The following is a 23,296-nucleotide window of genomic DNA, read 5'->3' as shown; positions in this document are numbered from 1 at the left end:
CTGATATTTCTGATTCACTTCTGATTCACCTGATCAAATCATCTGCTGTGAGATTTTTAAGTTGCAGGTTGCAGGTATCGTGCCATTGGTTAATTTCAAATGAAGCTCCATAAGAAGAATAAGAACAAATGCCCTTTATGCTGTATTTCACTGCAAGTGATGCATTTCGAGCTTCAACGTTCACTGGCCGCGATCAGTTGGACTCTTGCTCATTGGTTCGAGCTCAGAGACACCAGTGAAGACCATGGATGGTATTGGTGTGAGTTCAGAGGACCAGATGAGAAGGAAGAGTGATTGGCGACGCCTGGGTTGGTTGCAGTGATTCGACACAGGTGACAGTGATTCGGGACAGTGAGAAAGCAGAATAAAAGAAGGAAGAAGAGAGGTTTGCTAAGGTTCTGGAAAAACTCTCTGTCGCTCAAGCAAGAGGCTGTGTCGTTGAGCTCTTGGCTGAAGCTTCCTTCTGTCTTTGCGTTTTTCACTTCGTGGCTGTAAGTTTCATTTGTTCATTCCTTCAGCCACCAAAACTCTGTAAGTCATTGTGCTTTGTTTTCAAATCAATTCTGTGACTTTTGTGGAGAGGTTACTCCACCGAGAAGGAGAAACACTTAGCCGGATTTTGTCCGGGGTGTGATCTACCGAAAGATCAAGGGATCATCCACCTTACGGACACGCCGAGGAGTAGGGGTAAGTTATCCCCAAACCTCGTACATCGTTTTGTTGGTGGTGGTTTGTTCTTTTCCTTGCATCAGTTTTCATTTTACTTATTTCCGCTGTGCTAACAAACTCTTGTGAGGAAATTGATTGAATTTTTAAAGGAGGCTATTCACACACCCCCTCTCTAGCCATCTGAAGGTCCTAACATTTTTCTCTCGAACCCTACCCCTATGCATTGTGACAACTCCAGTGTTAATCAAATTACTCACAATTCTGTCTTTCATAAGTGCACCAAGCATATCGAAATTGATTGTCATTTCACTCGCCATCACTATCAGAATGACATCATCACTTTGCCATCGGTCTCATCTTTTATGCAAATTACAGATTTGCTCACCAAAGCGCATTCCACTACATGGTCTCAATTTTTGGTTAACAAACACTCAATACTTTCTGTTAGTGCATCGTGAGTTGAGGGGATATTAGTATATCATAAATTATTATATAAGGGTAGATTAGTCTTTTGTTATTACTGTATTGTTTATTTATATTTTCTTTTCCTCTGTAAACCTAAGTTTTTTGTAATACAATTCGCTAGTCTTCTTTTGCGGCTACCTCTTTCTCTTTGTGTTGTCTTTTGCATTCTATTTGTATTATTTGCTTTGTTCATACTATCAATCATTCTATTACTATATACCATTCTTTTTTTTTAAAAAAAATATTTCAATAAACTTATAAAACTTTTTTAAATTATTGTACTAGTCTATTCTTCCTCGTCTCTCACTCCTTTGATCGGATGAAGATTTTTCGTAGAAAAGAAAATGAGATACGTGTTGATGACTGGATAAAGAAACAAACTAAGTTTTTTTTAATGCGGGAAGCAGACTAAGTTTTTTTTAATGCGGGAAGCAGACTAAAATTTTTTTTTATTGAATAAAAATATATATCAGATATCAGATAGGGTATGAGTAGGGTTTTACCATATCCATCTTGAATCCAAAAATATTCATACCCAAATACCTGATTATTTAATTAGGTTTAAAAATTTCTTTTATATCCTTCTCTATTTTGGTTAATTAATAAATTATGATCCTATGAATAAGTACCAAAAAGTTATTGTATGTGATATGTGAGAAATTTTTGTGGAAACCTTTCAAATTAATCAGATATCAAGAACTGAACATTTGGATTTAAAACAAAATACATAGCAAGAAGACTCCTATTGAAGCAATCGCTTTATGTGAAAATCATTTAAATAATTAGTAAAATATTTACTTGAATTCTATAAATAAAATTTGAATAAACAATAAGGAGAAAATTTTATTTCCCCCTCTCCTACTTTACAAGTTTTTGGTTTTATTCTTATATTTTTAAATATTATACACTGCTAAAAGAAACTAAAACAACTTCCTAACTGTATAAAATTTGAAGCATTAAGAACAATTGAACTATTAATTAAAACGCAAGTATATTAATATAATTTTTTTAAAAAATTATGTGGGAGGCAAAACTAAAATAATGAAACTGCCAAGGGGAATCATGAATATTTTCCCGATCCTGTGGCCGGATTACACGATATCATAGTCTTCGCGTTCCTCTTCTGTTGAAGATCGAACACAATGGAGGCGGAGCGGGCGGGAGGCGGAGAAGCAAAAGAAGGGGAAGATCCAAACACTCCCAAACCCTCGCTCTTTCCTCTCTTCCCCCTCCCAAATAACTCTTCTCCTTCCGATCCGCCCTTCTCCAGTGGTTCCCAGTGGCTCGCCAACACCAGCTTCACCTTCGACGTCTCCTCCCTTGTCGGAAGCGGCGCCGGGGATGCTCTTCGCGAGGAGCCGGCAAACCTGGACTCGGACGATGAGGTCCCCGCAGCCGCGCGGCCTCCTCCGCCATCCTACGACCTCGTGCCGTCCTCGCCGTCGGTCTCTTCCTCGGAGGACGAGCGGCGCTCGAAGCGCAAGGCGAGGAGGAAGAAGAGGAAGAGGGAAAGAGAGGGGGTAGGTGATGGTGCTCCGAGGAAGTCAGCGGTTCGAGCGTGGTCTGGATCGGTCATGAAGCCCGTAAAGGATTACTATTTCGATGCTGATGGTGACAAGGACAATTTGGCTTTTGGATCCCTTTACAGGTCCACTACTTCTCTATAAAGCTTCGTTTTTTTTATACTTCTGCTTAAATCCATCCTTTGGCCAATGGTGTTTCTCAGCTGCCATTCTGACGCTAACTTCATTGGCAAATGGATACTCCTAATGCCAAAATGTTAACTGCAACGCCCTTTTGTTACATACGGATATGGCATCATTATGTTTTAAAATCTAAATTTAAGTTTAGATGTCCAAGTTTTGATTTGATGGCGCAATCAGTTCTAGAAGATTTGAATGTGGTTCTGTTATTCATTTTATATGCTAACTTCTCCCTCGTTCAGACTAACGGTACAGTAGGTATTGCTTGACATGGATAATGCATACCATTCCAACAGGTGACTGATATAGAAATTTGATCATATGGGGGAGATGCCGGAAATCAGCTTTGTATGGCTTGTGTTGTGTGATATATGCATTTGTCCATAGGCTAGTAGGCATTGGGCTCATCTATTGCTATTCTAAAAGGAGAGAGGAGCAATGCTATTAAGTTTCATCAGATGTTCAAGTTTTATACCGAATTGCTAACTCTAATTCTTTTTTGACAATCATGTTAATTTTACTTTTATAGCAGACATGATCCTCCAAGGATATCTTTAACGAATTATATAAGTATTCATCCTTGTTTCAATTTAGTCCTATGGCCCAACACTTCTAGCAAATAAAATAGCGTTTTTTTTGTTGTTGCAAATTTCTGTATTAACTTTAGATTTGGATTCAATCTACTTGGATTTTCCTAATCATATGTAGCTGCTCATAAAGCTGTCATTATATAAGCTACAAACTCTTTCCTATCATCCCCTAAGTTAACTATGACGTGATGAAGGCAATGCAAGAAAAATGTTTTTTTTTTTTTTGGGGGGGGGGGGGGGGGGGTGATTTTCTATGGGTATATTTGAGAATCTATGTAAAGTACAATACTACTATAATGGCAATAGTAGATCTGTGGTCTCGGAGTTACACTGGGAGTCTAGATAGACATGTCATGTTCATGAAACTCACACTTGTGGCACAATTCATTCTCTCGTATCTTAAGATTTCCAGTTTCCAGTGATTAACAAGTGTATTTACAACCATCCTTAATTCTCTAACAACCTAATGCCTTAATCAGGTGTTGTAAACAGCGTTCATTTTCTTTATTTCTTGTTGTTTCATGTTGTTTAGTAATCCTTGATAGTTGATAGCCTTGATGGAATTATGTGATACATAGTACTAAATCTTGGGAGACATGATTATAGCAAACTTATGGATGAATGATTTAAGCTCGTCTTACCTCATGTTGCTTCTAATTTAACCATGGACATGCATCACTTTCATTTTAAAGTCGTTATTTTTATTGAAGAAGTCACAAGAATATAGTCAACCCTGTTTAATATGTTAGTATTTTCTCTGTACTACCAAATCACCAAATCATAAAATGAGTAATTGAAGAGTTTTACTGAAATGATAGGGTCCAAACCCGTTTGTATTGAAAGTTGAGCAATTGAAAAAGGGAAATAGCTACATGATTGTTTGAGGGAGAGTACAATCAGACCATTCCTCTATCCTCCATTCTCTCTATACCTTTTTTCATTAATTCAATTTGTTTATCTCTTTCATAACCACTTATCCTTTGCCTCTGATCAATTGCTAACTTACTGGAACAACTTATTGTCACATTCAATTTAAATTTGATTTGTTCCTATATATTTTTTTAAGTTCATCACAATGACATCTTAGTGGGATAGGTCAGAAGCCAAATCTTAACAATTCTCTCCTCTTGACTATTCTAATGATTCAATAGCAAATATTTTTCGGCTCCTAACTTGGTCTTTTAATTGCTATTTCCTTTACCTTGTTCTGCCACCTTGTTCAGTGATGTTCAATCGATTGACAATGAGGAATATATTTTACATTTTTTTTTGTCAAATCCTTTTTTTTTGCTGAATATTTTTCTAAAATATATTTATGTTAAGAAGAAGCACTTGGCTCTTGTGTTACTATTAGTATTATGCCATTAAAGGGCAGAAAAACAATTTAAATGTTTTTTATTTTAGTTGGTCATCTTCTAGTTCTCAACATGCATTTTTCTTATTCTAACCATGCATCTTTTTGCTGTTATATTTGTCTGGTTCTGTTTATGTATAAAGGAAACAATTCATCTATATGGGCTTTTTCTTTCTTTTCATTGCTGTATAATAAAAATTGCAGAATGGACATCGCTCGATATAAGACTCAGAATTATGGTGAATCCACTGGGACTAACTTTTGGGCATTATATCACTTGAGAACTTCAGCTCTGGATATGAATAATGAGGGAGATAATGATGCTCTAGGCAACAAGCAAAAATCACAAGGCCGATATTATTCAGCCAAATTTACTATGATTGAAAGGAATAAGGCTTTTAGGAATATTAAGTTTGTCAATAAGATATCTTCAGTGATGCCTGAAGATTTTCTTCCTCTGCCAGAATCTCATTCTTCCGCTGAAAATGGTCCTTCTGTAAATAATGAGCTTGAGGAGTCTTGGGAAGATGAAATGATTCGAAAAACAAGAGAGTTCAACAGAATCTCCAGGGATCGTCCTAATGATGAAAAAGTTTGGCTATCCTTTGCTGAGTTTCAGGTATTTAGCTGCCTTCTCTTCCAGAATTCTTTGGCATTGAGATTCTGACTCATGATATTCAAAAGTCAGTAATCCATCTAGGATGCACGAATTTAAGTATCCTATATTTTTCAATTCTTCTGTTCTGCTTGTAATTTAAGTCTTGTTTTTTACATTTTGATTTGGCGGAAAAGTAAATTATCTCAACCACATGCAGGATAAGGTTGCAAGCACTCTAACTAAAAAGGCAGCTCGATTGCAGATGCTCGAAAAGAAAGTTAGCATACTGGAGAAAGCAGTGGAGTTTAATCCAAATAGTGAGGAACTATTACTTTGTCTTTTGAAGACTTATCTAAATAGGGATACCATTGATATCGCCATGGAAAAATGGGAGAAAATACTCATCCAGCATTCTGACAGTTGTAAATTGTGGAAAGAATTTCTACTTTTCTGTCAAGGAGACTTTTCTCAATTTAAGGTTTCTAAAATAAGGAAATCTTATGCTCATGCAATCCAAGCTTTATCTGCAGCCCTTGACAAACAACGTAGGCAGGTTCTATGTGTTATCTTTCATTTTTTCCCTGATTTCTTTTACAATATTTACATCTACCTATTGCCTTTTTATTTTGCTATATATGTGTTCTGTTATAATGACCAGATTTTGGATTTTATGCATATGAAAAATATTTTCCTTCTGATTTTACAACATTGCTTGTTTCTGTCTCATGGTGATAACTGTTAGCGAAATTAACCTTCAATACATTGTACTTGTATGGCTCAGCTGTTGTAATCCTCGAAATCTGATGCATATCATATCTCTATTGCATTTGCATGTCATGCTAAATGTAATCAACAATCAAATTAATTATGTCCAACTCTTGTATCATTGTTGTTATCTCATCTATAACCACTGAGGTCCCTTTGTTAAAATCATACCTGCTGCATTGCATAAGTTACTTTAAGGTTAAAACCAACAGGATCTCTGCATTCCTCTACTCACATAGGATACCCAAATATCAATCTATTTATTCTGGAAAGAATGTTTTGTATTCTGTCATAACATACTAATTCAAATCGAGAATATCATTATTAACTCATTGTTCTCAAGTTAACTATTATAAACAGAAAATTTAAAGAATAATTTATCGTTCATGAGTTTGCATGGGTCTAACTGGCACATAATGGCCTATATATTGATTTCCGATTCTTCTTGCAGCATGATCTCACTAAAAATCAGTTTTTTTGAGTTCGTTTACACCTGAAACTTTATTTGGAGTCTCACATTGTAATGGTTCATAAGACTTAGATGAAATGCCAATGCAAGCTGATTTCAGAATCAGCTTATAGGGGTCTTAGCATAGAATGTCTGCAATTTGTTCAAGCTGGATTCATCTCGTGGTGGTTCACTCAAAATCGACTTGTTTGAGTTCATTTGCACTTGGAATGTTCATTTTGGGGCCTTCACTTCCTAATGAACCAATTGTCGAGGGGCATGTTTAACCATGGTATGATTTTCACCTAAAGTTGGTTTGTTTGAGTTTTTTTTGGGTGCCCAAAATGATCACTTTGGAGTCCCTCCCATTTGAGTGTGCAAAAATATAGAGGTGCATAAATATAATAGATCAATGGCCATGCAAGTTGATTTGCATGAGTCTAACTGGCACATAATGGCCTACATGTTGATTTCCAATTCTCCTTGCAACATGATTTCATTGGAAATTTTATTTTGGAGTCTTTCAAATCCTAATGGTGTATAAATATAGATGAATGCCATAATCAGCTTGTATGGGTCTTGGCCTAGAATGGTCCACAACTTGTTTGAATTGATTTTAGCTTGCGGTAGTTTCACTTAAAATTGACTTGTTTGAGTCCATTTGCACTTAGAATGATCATTTTGGGGCTCTCACATCCGAATGGATTAATTGTCTAGGGGCATGATTTGGAGAAACCCAATTAGTGGGGTGTGATTTGGTAAACACCAATTAGAGGGTGCATGTTCTAGTAAATTGTCCAAGATACAACAAAAATAACAATATTTACTATTTCAAGTTTTTGAGATTCAAGCAACCTTCTATATTATGCATTAGACTCAGACTTGTAAGCATATTCCCATCAAGCCACCTGAAACATTGCAACATTTCAAGGAAAAATGTCACAAATAATGACACCCTGATAAACACAACTAAATTAGATTGAAGAGGTATAAGATTTGTTCCAAATTTTGAGTTTATGCTAATACTATCATGTAGTCTGTACTCTGTATCAATAATTTTCTAAACCAAATTATGAAAGCCTAGGAGGCTAGGACTGGATTGGGTCCAGCATACCCTCAATAGGATATGCTGTAAATTGATAAATTTTAGGAATGTGCTTTGCTCTTAAGATTATGGTGTTCATGCAGTTATATAGACGAGACAGAGGTATTCATACATATCTGGATTCATATCCATTATTGTTGCAATTTTATCATTTATGACATGAAGCTAGGAAAATATGCTGGATTTTGCATTTCATGTGTATAAATTGATTAACCAAGCAAGACCAGTATAATTGAAATAAGAAGATATGCCAGAAGGACAGTAACTAGATTATAGACGACAAAGTAGACTCTTGGGATGAAAAAAGCTCCTCTTCCACCTCATTCTTTTCCATTTTTTTTAACTCCTCATTTGTTTCCATTTATTTATTTTTTATTTTTTTGCGTTGACGCTAAAATTTAACCCAGAATGCTAATTTGCTTATTCATCATTGTTATTAGAAAGTTATATGTTATCACTTTTGCATACTTAGTGTTTGTAGTCATTTATGACTTCCTTTAGTATGTTCTATTTGTTGCAGGGATCCGCAAGTTTACAGTCAGTTGATTCTTCTTTGGTTCAACTAGAACTTGGTCTGGTTGATATTTTTCTAAGCTACTGTAGGTTCGAGTGGCAAGTAGGTTACCAGGAATTAGCGACTGGTTTATTTCAAGCTGAAATGGAATACAGCTTGTTTTGCCCATCCTTGGTTCTCAGTTCAAATAGTAAGCAAAGACTCTTTGAACACTTTTGGAAAAGCAATGCTGCCAGAGTTGGTGAAGATGGTGCATTGGGTTGGTCATCCTGGCTTGAAAAAGATGAACAGACTAGGCAGAACATTACGGGGGAGGATACTACCGCTCAGAATGAAGTTGGAGGCTGGACTGGTTGGTTTGAACTTTCATCAAAACATAATACCACAAGCAGAGAATCAGAAATATCAGCAGATCCAGATGTAGATGATACAGCAGCCGAAATGAACCTTGACTTTGAAGAGAACCTTGACTCTGAAGAGATTCCTCCAGCAGATGATGTTGAAACATTGCTAAAAAAACTTGGGATCGACATAGATGCTGAGCCAAATAATGAGGTCAAAGACTCAGAAACTTGGAATAGATGGTCAAAGGAGGAGTTGATAAGGGATGATGAGCAGTGGATGCCTGTTCATGAAAATCCTGGTTGGTTTTGTTGATTTTTGGTTTCCATTGTCATCGATTGATGAACTTTGAGTGTTGTGAAATATGTCCTCTTTGCACTTTAATTTCTAACTTGTTCAGATTTCTATGTGTAGATGAAACTGGAATGGTGGCTTCCCCTCATTCTAACGATAATTCAGGCAAGGATGATGGTGAACAACTTTCAAGAGTTATCCTCTTTGAAGATGTCTGTGATTACCTATTCTCTTTGTCCTCAAAGGAGGCACATCTGTCCTTAGTGTGCCAATTCATTGATTTCTATGGAGGCAAGATTTCTCAATGGTTAGTTGTCCTTGAATTATTATCTTTCATTCTAACTAGAACCAAGACCATGTTTCATGAGGTTCCTTGATTTTTTTTGGTATTATTTTCTTTCCAAGCAATGATTTTCTTCCTACTTCCTTAATGGATGACATTTTTCTCATTATTTGAAAGGTGATCATTGTCATCATCCATAGATCTTATTCTTCCGTTGAGTTTTATGCAATGTTGTATCACTAGTGATACTCAAATTAATTAAATCATATTTTTTTGTTACAACAACTTGCTTTATTTTCTTCCCCTTCCCTTTACACCTATTCTGACAATTCAGTTCACCTAACTGAAGATATACATGACAACCTAATGCTCTAGAAACACTTTTCCTTTTACAATGTTTTACTTGTTAATAATATTGCCATCAGCATTCCATTTTCTATTGCATTCTTAATTCAAGATTTTTTATACTTTTCATAAGAATTTTATGTTCATCCATCCTACCTGTCATCATGATTTTTTTCTTCTTATTATTAAGACTACATCTTATGATATGCAGTTCTAGTTCTTCTTAAAACATTTAATTTCTAGATTTTTTCTCCATGATTCTAGTTTCAAGTTTAATCCTTTTTCACAATATTTGAAAGGGAAGATCCTTTGTTTCTTGTCTTCATATTCTAGTTTGTCATAGTCCAAACTGGGGTTATGTTTACATTAGTTAGGTAATCTTGGTCCAACATATTTCATTCCTTTCAACCTCTATAGAACATTATGAATAGTGTGATACTGTCCGTGTAATGATAGATGATGATAAAAAGTCAAAGCAACTTATGTTGTTAAAGATAGATTCCATTTGGAGGTAACATATTAAGCAGCTATGTGATGAGAATCCATATATAGCCAAATAGTATGTCTTTCTGTTGAATTAATCACTCTTGTAAATGAATGGCTTCTTTCCTGAAAATATGAAAACACACGGCCATCAACATTTGACATGATACTTGGAAGTACCAAAATGTGAGTCCAGTGAATGGATCCATAATTGCCTACTTTTATAGAATTATGAAATAATAAACAAGTTTTCAATCTCATAGCACCAACAGATTCATATTGAGAAAGTTGGTCTCTTTATTTCAAAAAAAATACATGAAGAGAAAGCAATATGATTTGATCTAAATTATAGGATTACCCGACTGATTTGAAGATATTTAATGACAATCAAACTGCATCTTTTATGGATAACAAGCATATAAAAGAGTAGCAAAAATAAAATGGATGCTGATCACCTAATCATATCAATCTAGGAAGCCATATACTTGGAAAACATTATTTTTTTTTTCTCTTGAATGGGTTTAATCATCTACTGCGATAGCTAGAGGTGTCAAGTGGGGCACGTTGCCTAGGTCTAGCATGACTCAATCCTAGATGGGCCTACCTTGGCTTGACATGGAGAGGCTTGTGGCCTTGTGTTAGGTGTGAAGTTTTGGGTCTGTGCATCAGTCTCGGTTTGACATGAAGACGACCCGTGTTAGGTCCGACATGAGTACAAGTTAGGCACAACCCATATGCCAAGCCAAGAATGACTAATAATAAGCCCACCATGACCCATGTTCTCTTTTGTTGAATTGATGAAATTTTATATATTACCCTTATACCCTTAAAGTTACTAAATTGAATTTAAAGTCTTAGTAACTCACTCTTAAAAATTTCTTAATTATTTACTATTCCCTTGTTTTGACATTTTCATATTATTTTATTATATGTAAAAAAATTGGGCTATGACTCGAGCAAATGAGCAGAAGATGAGAGTTGCAGAAATGAAGATGGTAGATATGTGGATATATAAGGATGGACAAGATAAGAAATGAAAATATTTGAGAGAAAGTTGGGTTGCATCTACTAAGAAAAAATTCTGGGAGACATATTTAAAATGGTATCGACATATATGTAGACGACCAATAGGCGATGTGAAATTATAACAAATGTGCACATCAAACGAGGAAGAGAAAGACCAAAGAAGACTTAATTAGCAATAATAAAATAAAATAAAATTTATTTAAATATAAATGAGGATATAATAGGGGATAGAGTTTAATGGCATAAAAGAATCCATATAGCCAATCCCACCTAGTGGGAAGGCTTGGTTGTTGTTGTTGTATACGTAGAAATTTTATGTTTTTATATTTCTTATTATAAAATCTTACTTCACTGGTTGTCACAACAATGGACAAGTGTGCTTGTGTCCATGCTTGGGCCTAGTTGACAGTATCCTTGCCTCGTTTAACATGGTTATTAGAAGCTATGTTAGGCTTGACATGGCTCGACTTGAAGTGGGTGATCAAGGTTCATGCTATGACAATTGCTCCTTGCCACCTATAGAAATGTATCTAACATGAGAATCAATTTCATGACTCTTAATTGATTTTTGTCTTTCTCTTGGTTACACATGCAAAATTTTATTTGCTTTTGCAGATATCTATACTTCTATAGCATGTTAAGGTTGGTTCTTTCTGTATTGGAGTTGCCACTTAAAATGTTTTAAAAAGCACGCTAGATGGTCACCTAAACATTTTTGGCTAAGGGTTGTTATAGGCAACCCTTGGTAAGCGGTTATTTTTAAAGGCGTCTCTCTTGGTGGTAGGCACTTTGTCTAGATGGTCCATGTGGATTTAGGGTAAAAAAGTTATGGGCTAGTCATGGATTCATTTGTCTATTAAAAAAATAATCTTAAATCCTCTAATCTGCTGCCTAGCACCTCACTGCCAACTGTTTTAGCAATGCCGAGACTCCTTATTCGTCTAAACCTATCCATTTTTCAACCATTTCCTGCCCATATTTTCTTCCTTCTTGTTTTCTAGGTTTGGTTTACCTCTTCTCCCTTGATTAATTTTTATTCCTATATTCTTAATTTTTTTTTTCAGTATTTATGCTTAGCCTTTGATTTTTTTTAGATTTGTGACTATTTTTCTCCCCTTTTTACTATTTTTCTATTCATGGTCATCCTCTCCTCACAACTAGGTACTACCTTTATCCTCTTTTCCATCAACTTAAGTGTATAATCCTATTTTAGTAATATTTTTAATGTTGACTGCCTAATCCCCTACTTAGGTGTGTGTTAGCGAGCCAATCATCCATTGCATGGAGCTATTTTTAATACTTTGGACTTAAATCCTATAGTTAGTAGGAATCACCGTTGTACATACATATACTCTCCACCTTAACTATATGAAATACATTGCTTAGGTGATGGCAAATGATGTAGGTTCACTCAGTAAGCCCGATAGATAAAGTATCAAGTTTGCTTTGAGTTGCCAACTGCCTCTGTCTGGACTAATCAAATTCATCTTCATACTAGCTGCAAGCAATCCAGAATTTTAAATTTTGGTATGCATATTAGTTCCTATTTCCATGTCTTTAAAAGTGAATCCTTCAAGTTTGTTCATTTTGGTCTGATTTATTATATATGCTATTTTCTTGTTCACTAATCTTTTTTTTTTTATCTAGGACAAACACTAACAAATCAACCTGGATCGAGCGAATTCTCAGCTTAGAGGCAGTACCACATGCTATTTTAGATGATCTGAGGATTATTTTTCAACTGGTAAATAAGCAACAAGATTCAAGTCATTTCATGTTGGAGACTCTCTTAAGCCACACAAGTACCTCATCAAAAGCTAACATGATGAAGTTCCTTCGAAATGCAATATTACTTTGTCTTGATGTTCTTCCACGAAATCATATGTTACAAGAAGCACTGCTTTTTGCTGAAGAGTTCTTCAGGTCCAACATGAACTCTTCTACTCGTTCAATCAATCCATCACGAGCTCTAGCCAAAAGCTTATTGAAGAAAGATCGACAGGTTCTCACTTCAATTCTGTCACTTCTGGTCATCAATTTATACATGAGGATATATAGGCTTATGACAAGAATGTTGATTCATTAGTAAGCATTTATTCTTCTAGTTTCCCTTTTTCATTAGTTTAGAACAAGTGCCTCATGTTTTTCTCTCCAATTTTTGATGAACAAATCTTGATCCTGAATATTATGTTCTAGAATGAGTCAAGAGTAAAACATAGTTGTCAGAATCATTTGGTTCACGATTTGTAGCATAGCTTGAAATATCATTTGAGCTGAAGTTTTGGTGGGGACTTTTGGTCTCAACCAAAATGATATAGTACTGGTTTGTGTCAGGCATGCCGTTATGTAGTGCTCGAGGCACCAAGGAGGAAGGAATCACCGAAGAGGAGGAGAAAGAGGAGAAGGGAAAGATCTGGAACAAGAGGAAAGGAGAAAGAGGAAGGAATCAACATACCTTGTTGCACAAATCCTACCCACTGCCCTCACTTGTCCCTGAAGGTTGTCATTGTAGAGCCTTGTTGTCTTTTGAGCGCAGAGTCTAAGAGTAGAGAATTGTTATTCTTGAACGTAGAGCCTTCATCTCCTTTTAAACCTTTTGTCATGCATCAAAACTTGAGTTTGATTATTAGTGCCAACGTCCAACAGTCATTACTTGTGGATCAACAGAAGCCCTCTCTTCGTATTGCGGCCTTGAGTATCTTTTGCTTGCACTGACAAACATGGGACAAATTTTCAAACCTTGATTTGTATATTTTGATAAATTATGATTCTTTTGTAAAATGATATTATTCTTACTTATGAACTATAAACTGAAATTGAAAAGAAGTATGATGATTCTACTCAATTCAATATGATTCAATACAAATCTTAGTTTATATAGTTTTAACTTTTAACAATAAGGAAGAAAACCATTGAAAGTTAATTCTATCTAGTTGGAAGTAATCTAGCCCAATAAGAAACTAAATTAAATTCCATTAATTAATAATTAAGTCAAAATCATTATAGAAGAAGAAATAAAATTATAAAGGCTACATAGAGTAGAGTCTTGAACTTACTGAAATAACTCGCCTCATGGCCGGCTATTGTCGTGATGGGCTCTATTTTTAGAAGATATGTGTCCCCTTGTGATGGTCTGCTAGCGTATGAGGTGTTGCCACCATGAGTTCTAGGGTTCAAATCTCGGCAAAGCCGAGGTAAATTCCTCCCTTATGTGCTAGTCACTATTCCAAAGGCTAGTAGCTGCCCATGATTTACCTCCTGCGTGTTGGCGGGGGCGCTGAGGGCGAGCGTATTCGCCTTTTGCCACCTTGAACTTACTGATTATATAGGAAAAAAATTATTGCACAGAGACAAAGTGATAATCAAGGGGGCCTCAACACCTAATAATGACTAAGAAGAGGAAATATTGTCTCTATCAATATACAAATTAATTGTGGGGTCTAAATCATTGATGACTTAAAAGTTTTATGTTATATTAAAGCCGTCTTCTATTTGATGACATGGTTTTCTAGGTTAAACCATTTGGCGATGAAATTTCATATTTGCTCATTTCATTTCAATTCTAAGCTGAATGATAATCCATAATAATTTGTACATTGTTTTGAACATATATATTTTTGTAATGAATAAACATCAACTTACTATGCTACATTTGTGGATGTCAAGACTATTTTTAAGAAAGTAGAATTCATCTCGCACATTTTATTGTATTTTTATCTGAACTTTATGATTCATAATCTGAAAAATGAAAATTCAGTAAAGCGATTAACAAGGTCTTGATTTGACAATCTTAGTCTAATACAATTAATCTGCACTACATTTTGGTCATATATTGGTTGACACTTTTTGGCACAAATGCGCCCTCTAATGGTTAATGGGTGGAGTCTCAACTTGTTCGTTTCGTGTGCGATATACTGTCACTATGTAATCATATTCACTGAGAAGTCAAAATGCTTATATATTGCACCGAGTTATAATCTCATTGCTCGCCTCTAAATTCTTCCTTAGTGCTATCATCCTCTGAAATACGCTTTGTCTTTAAACTTTGATTGTGAAATATATTTATCAGCTTTAATCTGTCTGACTTTAATGAATTTCTTTAGTTATATGCTAACGTAGACATTTTCTTGTTAAAAAGGACTTGCTACTTTGTGGTGTCTATGCACAAACTGAAGCTAAGTATGGGAATATGGATATGGCAAGGAAAATATTTGACATGGCATTGTTGTCTATGGATGCGTTGCCTATGGTAATTTCTCAAAAAAAAATCCTTAATTTTTCTATTGATTAATTATACAGCAAGTGCGTTTATCTGTCATGCCTGCAATTAGCCTAATATGTGCTATCTGCCTCTGCCTTGATTGTTGTATGCTTGCGTGAGCTGGGGCCTCGTAACAATGTAACCTTAGATGCTTACCTGCAATTGGAAGGATTTTGAATTGCATACTTCCTTGCATCATTTTTGATCATGAACACCCACTTCTGGTTGGAATCGGGTTCAGCTGTCAAGACCCTTGTTCAATGGAGAGGATGCTTAAGGTGCATAAGCTAGGCAAGTGACAAGACGTTGCTTAGAATTTTGTGATTTAGCTACAATTAATTACCTGCATTAGGATGGTTAATTTTAACATCAACAAGCCATGTAATCCCAATTTTTTGTGCTGGATACAGCTGGATACATGGAAGGCTAAGATATCACCAGGGATAGCACATCCCAAGTTTTTCTATGAAGAGTTGAACTAGTTGTGTGTAATACTGATTGATAGGGCCCATTGATTTCTTCTTTGTAATCAGAACTATGTTTCTATGCTTTGAATGGCAGCAGCTGTCTCTCAACATTTGCTCACTAGATTAGTGATTGCAAAAGTACATTACACAAGGTGACATACATAATAAGAGTATTTGATACATTTCCATACATTTGCCCACTCAGCAGCAGCAATTTGTAGCCAATCCCAGATCATTTAGATTTTCCACTGTTTGTTGTTCCATTAACTAGACCTTTCATAGACAGGGCACAAGGCTGGATTTTCCAAGATGAAGTACTTCACTGACTCTTCCAGTGCAGTTCCAAATTGAAGCTTGGAACCACTTTATTTATGTGCATTAGTTGATTCTTAGATTCTTTTGTAGGCTTACGTTTTTGTTCTTAAGGAGCTGAAGCAATACCTGAAGAAGGAAGAGATTATACAAGCTAACATAATTTTTGCACTACAAAATTGACTGTGTGAATGACAATGGAACCTTCTTACTTAGCATGATTTGTTAGGTGCTACATGCATACTGCGTCTCAGATATTGATGTGTTTTCTACCTTCATGAATCTGTCAGATGGAAGATGGATGACATTTGGATGTTTGAGCTTCTTGAACTGGAAAGTTTTTTAGTTTTATTTTAACGTTCAGTTCATCATTTTGAACCTGTTCCATTACCTGGGAAGTTTATCACTTTTTAGTGATTTTCAAATTTTAATTTCTTGAACTAAAAAGGGTTCCTTTGTACTCTCTATTGTCAATTCTCATCTTTAAGCATGCTTTCTGATTGACATTAATGGCTCAGGATCTTCAGGAAAATATTCCGCTTCTGTACTTCTGGTATGCAGACATGGAAATAGCTATGTCCACTTCTAATAGCAATTCTGAGTTATCCTCTCAGCGTGCTATTCATATTTTGTCTTGCTTAGGAGGCAATGTCAAGTATACTCCTTTTAGTAGTCAACCATCTCCGGTTCAAATCTTGAGAGCACGTCAAGGATTCAAAGAACTGATTAAAAGCCTACGACCTGTGTGTGCTCGTGGTTCTATAGGGGAACAATCACTTGCTCTTATTTGTGCAGCTTCTTTGTTTGAGATTTTAACCAATGATTGGTTCACTGGCATTCAAGTTATAGAGGAAGCCTTCTCAATGGTACTTCCAGGTTATTCATCTACTATTATTCTTTATCTCTTTATTCAGTTATTTCCTTTTTGGGATAATAATGTTTTACCATATTATATCAGTATGTCTAGATGGCACAGAATTTTTCATCACATTCTAACTTGGTTTAAGATGAAGTGCTATATTGAATTACTACCATCTCCTAAATGTGAATCTTGGTGATGTACTTCCATTAGATGCATATTTTGTCCAATTAATAATACGTTTTATTATTGGTGCTAGGCTATCAGCATAAGTAAGGCCTTCTCAAGCAAGCCTTGGCTAATACACAATGCACCTATTTGTACAAAGTCTCTGGAGAAGGAACCCTATTTATAGTCTATGCTCCTAATCGTTTTATGATTTTTTTTTTTAAAACTAAATTTATATGATAAAAGTTTGAGATCATATTTAATTGTTAGAGTTGACTTGTCTGGTTTTTGAGAAAGGAAAATAAGGATAAGAATTAGAGTTGTAGTCAACCAGAGAAGGATGTGTCACGATGTAGTCGATGATCTTCACAAGCTAAGTTTGATTTTTTATTTTATTTTTTTAAATTCGTGCATTTATATTTATCTTTCCGTATATGTTGTTGTTAAGTCCATAAAGATACTCTTTCATTGTTATAGTCCCTCCTTTTGTTCACCTAATGTAGTGTGATTACACAGCTTTAAATAATCAGCAATTGACATTTGTTAAGATACCCTGAACTTTTTGAAATTAAAATTGAATTGCATTGCTTCCTGGACCCTTGCATTAAATGTGCCTTAGTTCTCTGTGTGCATTAAGCTTTTTTCCTTGGTTCAAACATACTTGGTGACTCACTGCACCTTGACCCTTTAGCAACTATGATTCTTAACCTTCATATTATGTGTGATTTTGATAACTAGCCTAAAGTGCTTGTATTTTGGCCCCTTTTTTTGTCTGGTTTTAAACATAGGATTTCTATCTTGGCACGATGTCTCAATTCTACTTTGACTTGTTTTTGACTGTCAATCGGTGATTAATTTCTCAGAAAGAAGAAGCCAGAGCTTGCAACTTGAGTGTCTGTGGGTTTATTATATTAAAATGCTTGAACGACATAAGCAATTGAATTTCTCACGGGTGTGGAAGACAACAACACAAGGATATCAAACATATCCTCATAATCCAAAATCTTTTAGAGCCATACTACAAGTGAGCTACCTCTATAATGTGTCCAGCAAAGTAAGACGGATATTTGATGAATGTTGTCAAAGGTAACACTTCTTACTCTCAACAAGCCTTCTTTCCTATTTCACTTGCAAACTAGACAGTAAATCATATTTGGTTTACATATTTTAATGCATTTAATATTCGTGTAAACATTGCTAACTTGAGCAGATTGATTGTGGGAGGAATATTCTTTCCCCCATAGGTTTCTTATTAAGTTCCTATTGGCTGTGCCAAAACCTTAAAGAAAAATCAGTTCTTAGATTGCTAATGTTTGGGAGAAGTTGTCTAGAGATTTGGATATTCTTTTTATATGTATAATAAATAAAGACCAGTCGGTTCTTATTAAACTGTTAAAAGAGTATATTAAGAAGCTTCAGGAAAAAAATTGATATAGGCACTAGTAGTAAGAACATGCATCTTGGTTGTATTTTTCTTGAAGCTTGGAAAATATTAGCTCTTAATTTTAAGACCGTTTTCTATAATAGTTCACCTAACTTTTCTGTAAAATCTTAATACAAAAGAATGCTTGATGATCGGACTAAAATCTTTTATCCACGTGCAATGGAGATGCATACAGTTGCTCTAATTGTAAAAGAATTACAACTGGCCATACTAATATTGTCAGAGATTAGTTTCTTTAGGCGTGTTGACCCACAGCAATTGTAAGAATTGTGTCCTATTTTGCTCCACACCAGGCCCTAATATAGCTGTCTAATTTTTAACATCGATGATGCATAGTGGTATTGTTGCTATTTATCCAAGTGCTTGCCAACTATCTCAGCCCAAAGTATTCCCTTGTTCAAGGTTTGAAGTTTCCTTATATGTTAGAGTTCAGTGTCCAACTAAGTTGTTTCACAACCATATGTGTTTTAACAACTTGCTTTGAAACATGCAGAGATAGTTTTAAGATGGTTGTACTCTTTTAATCCTGTTCCTTTTGACTTGTTTACTTATAAAAATTCTTGAAACAACGCAATTAAATTATGATTTTAAATAAAAAACTTAGGTTAGCTCATCATCATCATATTCTTAACTCATGTGTCCCAATTGTCTGAAGTTGGCTAAATATTTATCTAACTATTGAATTAAATATACTCACTTGAATGTGATGATAGTTGATGATAAATTAACTATATAATAACTGTAAAAGTATATAAAAAAATAATTAACAAAATATTTTCAACTGGTATTATCAATTAAACAATAAAATTTGTAACTGACTTATAGTCAACATAATATAAACATAAATGATAAAACCTTACCTTTTTATAGTTAATTAATAATCTGAATATTAGTCTGTTTAATAATCTTATAACTTAGCAATGAATATAAAGTCCTAATAATTATAAACATTCAATAAGATAAAATAACCTAATAGTTAAAACTGCACTGCGCCCATCTCCATTTGTCCTACTCCTGACTCAACTTTGAACTACCATCCCATAACATGACCTGTCCTCACTGAACTGTCAACCTCTCCTTCGCATATCTATCAACCTCTTTGTTAATCTGACAACCTTGCATTCATTGATCTACCAACTTGATCTCCTTGCCACCTTGTTTGGTTCTATGCCTAGTTTCCTACCTATCAATGTCATCCAATGTCCTCTTGGTGTGTTCTCACAACCTACACTTGCCAGCTTATTGTTATTGTTTTGGACACTGCATGCTTCTGTCAAAAAAAAAAAAAAAAAAAGGGCAGCCCGGTGCACGAAGCTCCCGCCATGCGGGGTCCCGGGGAAGGATCCATTGTACGCAGTCTTACCTTGCTTTTTGCAAGAGGCTGTTTCCAGGATTCGAACCCGTGACCTTTTGGTCACATGGCAACAACTTTACCGTTGCGCCAAGCTCCCCTTCACACTGCATGCTTCTGTCATTAAAATAAAATAGTCATAATTGATTGGCTTTTATAGTTTTCTTATGTTTCTCTGTCAAGGCCCTTGAACATATAATCTGTATGTTGGTGCTATGACGGTTGTGAACATTATAATCCAAAATAACAGAGAAGGTAATGTGCAACACATGTTTATGGATGAACCGATTGGAATCTGTTGATTCCATTTTGCACTTTTCTTGTGCGTTACTGGCAAAAACATCCCTATATATCTGGTGTATCTTGGTAAGTTGTTCATATCAACAAAATTGAACAATAAAATGTGGCCTAACGTTGCAAATTTGAGTGCCTATTTCAAGTGGCTAACAGATCCTTGGCTGACCACCTGCAATCTGATGCATGATATTCACAATAACCATGAAGCTTTCGATCCTCTCTTTTGATCCCAAGAAGGAACCCTATTTAAGATCTATCACATTGTCTAAATGTGTAGTGTATCACAAATAAGTATTGCTTGCTAATTTTTCAGGTATCCATCTGTGATTATGTGTCTTTTTGCGCTGGCGTTTGAAATTGGTGCCGCCGGTTCATATCACAGAATCCATAGTCTCTTTGAGAGAGCACTATCTAATGAAAAATTACAGAAGTCTGTGCTATTATGGCGATGCTACTTGGAGTATGAAGCAAATATAGCACATAACCTGTCAGCAGCAAGACGAATTTTCTTTAGAGCTATTCATGCATGCCCTTGGTATGTATTCTGCTTAAACTGATTTATAATGGTTTTTTGACGTACTATTGCTACAAAATCTGCACTCCTAATTAGAATTTCCTTCATGATACTGATTGTTTTCTTTATTGTTGTATGAATCTATCATGAATGTTTATCTGCATTGCTTGCTTTTCAGTGTCCTTACTCATAAGAATCAGTCTTTTATGCCATCTACAGTCCATCTATTGAGCAGGGAAGATGCTGCTCACACATTCTATTTTTTTAGTTAAAGTTTGATTTCACTTGCAGCTACTGAGATAAAAAAAAATTGACATGCATTTTAGAAATATTATTGAATTATAATGTTATGCTAAATATTGAAATAATTAATTTCTTATTATAAATGATTTAAAATTTTCACTTGATTGTTTTATTTTATTTATCCTTTGTAGAAAGAATCCAACAAAATAAATGAAATACTAACTCTAGTAAAAAAAAAAAAAATCTAATCTCAAGCTATAGTACAACTTTTTGGATACAAGTGTTGCTATTTTTTTGGTCAAACAATACCATTTGTTCATATCCCTTGGCTAAGTAGCGTGTTTGATTTACAGTGGACTAACTTTGTCTGAACTTTGCAATTAATATGGCCCTACATGCGTGAATATAGTGGGGGGTTCTAACTCTAGATTGAGGTGAGAGGGTGCAGTAATCCACCTTTTTTCACTCAAGAGGTCAATTTCGAGAATTATCAATTTTCCACGAGTCAACCTTCAGTGACGCTTACTATGGCTGAAGATTGGATCACAAATTGATAAGCTTCAAAAGTCGTATAACTTGCTGTAGAGTTGCAAACTGACATACTTCAATGTTGAAAAAAGTTTCAAGATAACTTTGCTTGCTCTTGAGATAATTTATTAGGAAACACAATTGCTAATTTAATTATTGTCCATGTACCAATGCTTACTATGGCTGAAGATTGGATCGCAAATTGATAAGCTTCAAAAATCGTATAACTTGCTGTAGAGTTGCAAACTGACATACTTCAATGTTGAAAAATGTTTCAGGATAACTTTGCTTCCTCTTGAGATAATTTATTAGGAAACACATACACAATTGCTAATTTTATTACTGTCCATGTACCAATGCTTCGAGATTGCTAAAATATTTCCAAGGTTGCCCTCTCCGCATGAGGAATTATCGATTTGTGGTTAATATTATACTCTTACGTGGAAACCCATCGGTTTTGCCAGTATCCTTTTTGGCTACCATACCTCATCTACTCATTTATTATTTCCAGGTCAAAAAGGTTATGGCTGGATGGATTTCAGAAACTAAGCAACGTCTTGTCCGCAAAGGAGTTATCTGATCTCCAAGAAGTCATGCGCGATAAGGAGCTGAACCTGAGAACTGATATCTATGAAATCCTCTTGCAAGATGAGATGCCTTCATGATGATGTCATTTTTGCCACCACAATAGCTGAAGAAGCTTTCTAGCATTCTTCTTCTACTTCTGTGACAATAGACCTGTAGAAAGTTTCCACCTCCATGGAACAATGGCCATTATACGATTGGATGCCGAGTGTGACTTGTTTAACCTGCGACTGGCACTTAAATCTCTGCTCCCTTAGGTCTGCTGTTAATCTGATCGATTGGTTTTACATGTGCACGATTCACTTACTGTAAATTATCTGATCAATATTGGATAAAAGGTGTAGATTTTACAAAAATTTACAAGTTTTCTAATCTTGTAAAATTGTTTTCGATGCCTCTAATAGTTGTAGCAAGCTAGTTATGTTGGCTTATATGAAAACTGGATAAACCACTGTTACAAAAGAGTATCTTAACTCTCTTGTTTTAATCACCTCGCTTTGTTTCTTATTATAAACTTTTAATCCCTTTGCGAGTTTGACAAATGGGAACCCATTGCTTATCGTGATCCATTGCAAGCCGGACAATTGTTTACGTCTCTAAAGTATTCAATTTGTTTATAAATGCTACTGGTTCCGGTGTAGTGGTAGAATGTCCATGTAATTTTCTGTAGGATATTTTTCTGAAGTAGTATGAAAAATCTAATTAATTTTCTATAGGATATTTTTCTTAACTAGTATGAAAAATCTACTTAAGAAAAATCTAGGATGTTGGATTATTTGGTCACTCACCATTTATGTTTCTAGGATTATCTCAGTAAGATTAGTTTGTTCAAAAAAGCTTTATACCTGAATTAATAAAAAAATTTAAAAGGTAAAACATTATTAATAAAATAAAAAAATTAAATAATATAACATGGTTTACATACACATTTAATCTAGTTTTTAAAAATATGCGTAATTTTTTATATCAAATAATTTAATTATTTAGAGTTTATTCAATTTTAAGTTTTGCAAAAAATATTTATTTTCTTTATATTATTTTTTATCGCTTAAATATTATAATAATATGGCATAATAAGAACTGCAGCCCTTGTAAATAAGCACGCAGCCGCCGCAGCCACTTATTATCCTCCGTGTGTGATTCATTATAATAATATTTTTTAATAAAAAAATATTAAAAAAGAAATATATTTTTTTATAATCCAGGAGTTAAATCTCTGAAATTAAAATATGCTGATTTTGCATTTCATGTGTATAAATTGATTAACCAAGCAAGACCAGTAT

The 23,296-nt window shown here is 34.9% G+C and overlaps 1 protein-coding gene across 3 annotated transcripts; it reads left to right on the top strand.

Moving 5' to 3' along the window:
- The first annotated feature begins 2,260 nt into the window (after positions 1 to 2,260).
- LOC121989504 (nuclear exosome regulator NRDE2-like) lies at positions 2,261 to 22,369 on the top strand. Of its 3 annotated transcripts, XM_042543591.1 has the most exons (11): positions 2,261 to 2,782; positions 4,986 to 5,400; positions 5,597 to 5,932; positions 8,218 to 8,854; positions 8,968 to 9,154; positions 12,632 to 12,986; positions 15,123 to 15,233; positions 16,543 to 16,900; positions 17,915 to 18,137; positions 20,457 to 20,678; positions 21,940 to 22,369. In XM_042543591.1, exons 1-11 carry the CDS (start codon positions 2,277 to 2,279, stop codon positions 22,091 to 22,093), a joined length of 3,504 nt encoding a protein of 1,167 aa, XP_042399525.1. In that variant the 5' UTR covers positions 2,261 to 2,276; the 3' UTR covers positions 22,094 to 22,369. The 3 variants fall into 3 exon arrangements, with proteins under 3 accessions (XP_042399525.1, XP_042399526.1, XP_042399528.1); XM_042543592.1 differs by lacking the exons at positions 20,457 to 20,678; positions 21,940 to 22,369 and having other exon boundaries at positions 16,543 to 16,890; positions 17,915 to 18,054; XM_042543594.1 differs by lacking the exons at positions 17,915 to 18,137; positions 20,457 to 20,678; positions 21,940 to 22,369 and having other exon boundaries at positions 16,543 to 16,577; positions 16,667 to 16,900.
- Positions 22,370 to 23,296: the final 927 nt, after the last annotated feature.

Source organism: Zingiber officinale, chromosome 6B (assembly GCF_018446385.1).
Source record: "Zingiber officinale cultivar Zhangliang chromosome 6B, Zo_v1.1, whole genome shotgun sequence".
Classification (NCBI taxonomy): domain Eukaryota; kingdom Viridiplantae; phylum Streptophyta; class Magnoliopsida; order Zingiberales; family Zingiberaceae; genus Zingiber; species Zingiber officinale.
This window is presented reverse-complemented; position numbering and strand designations above follow the sequence as displayed.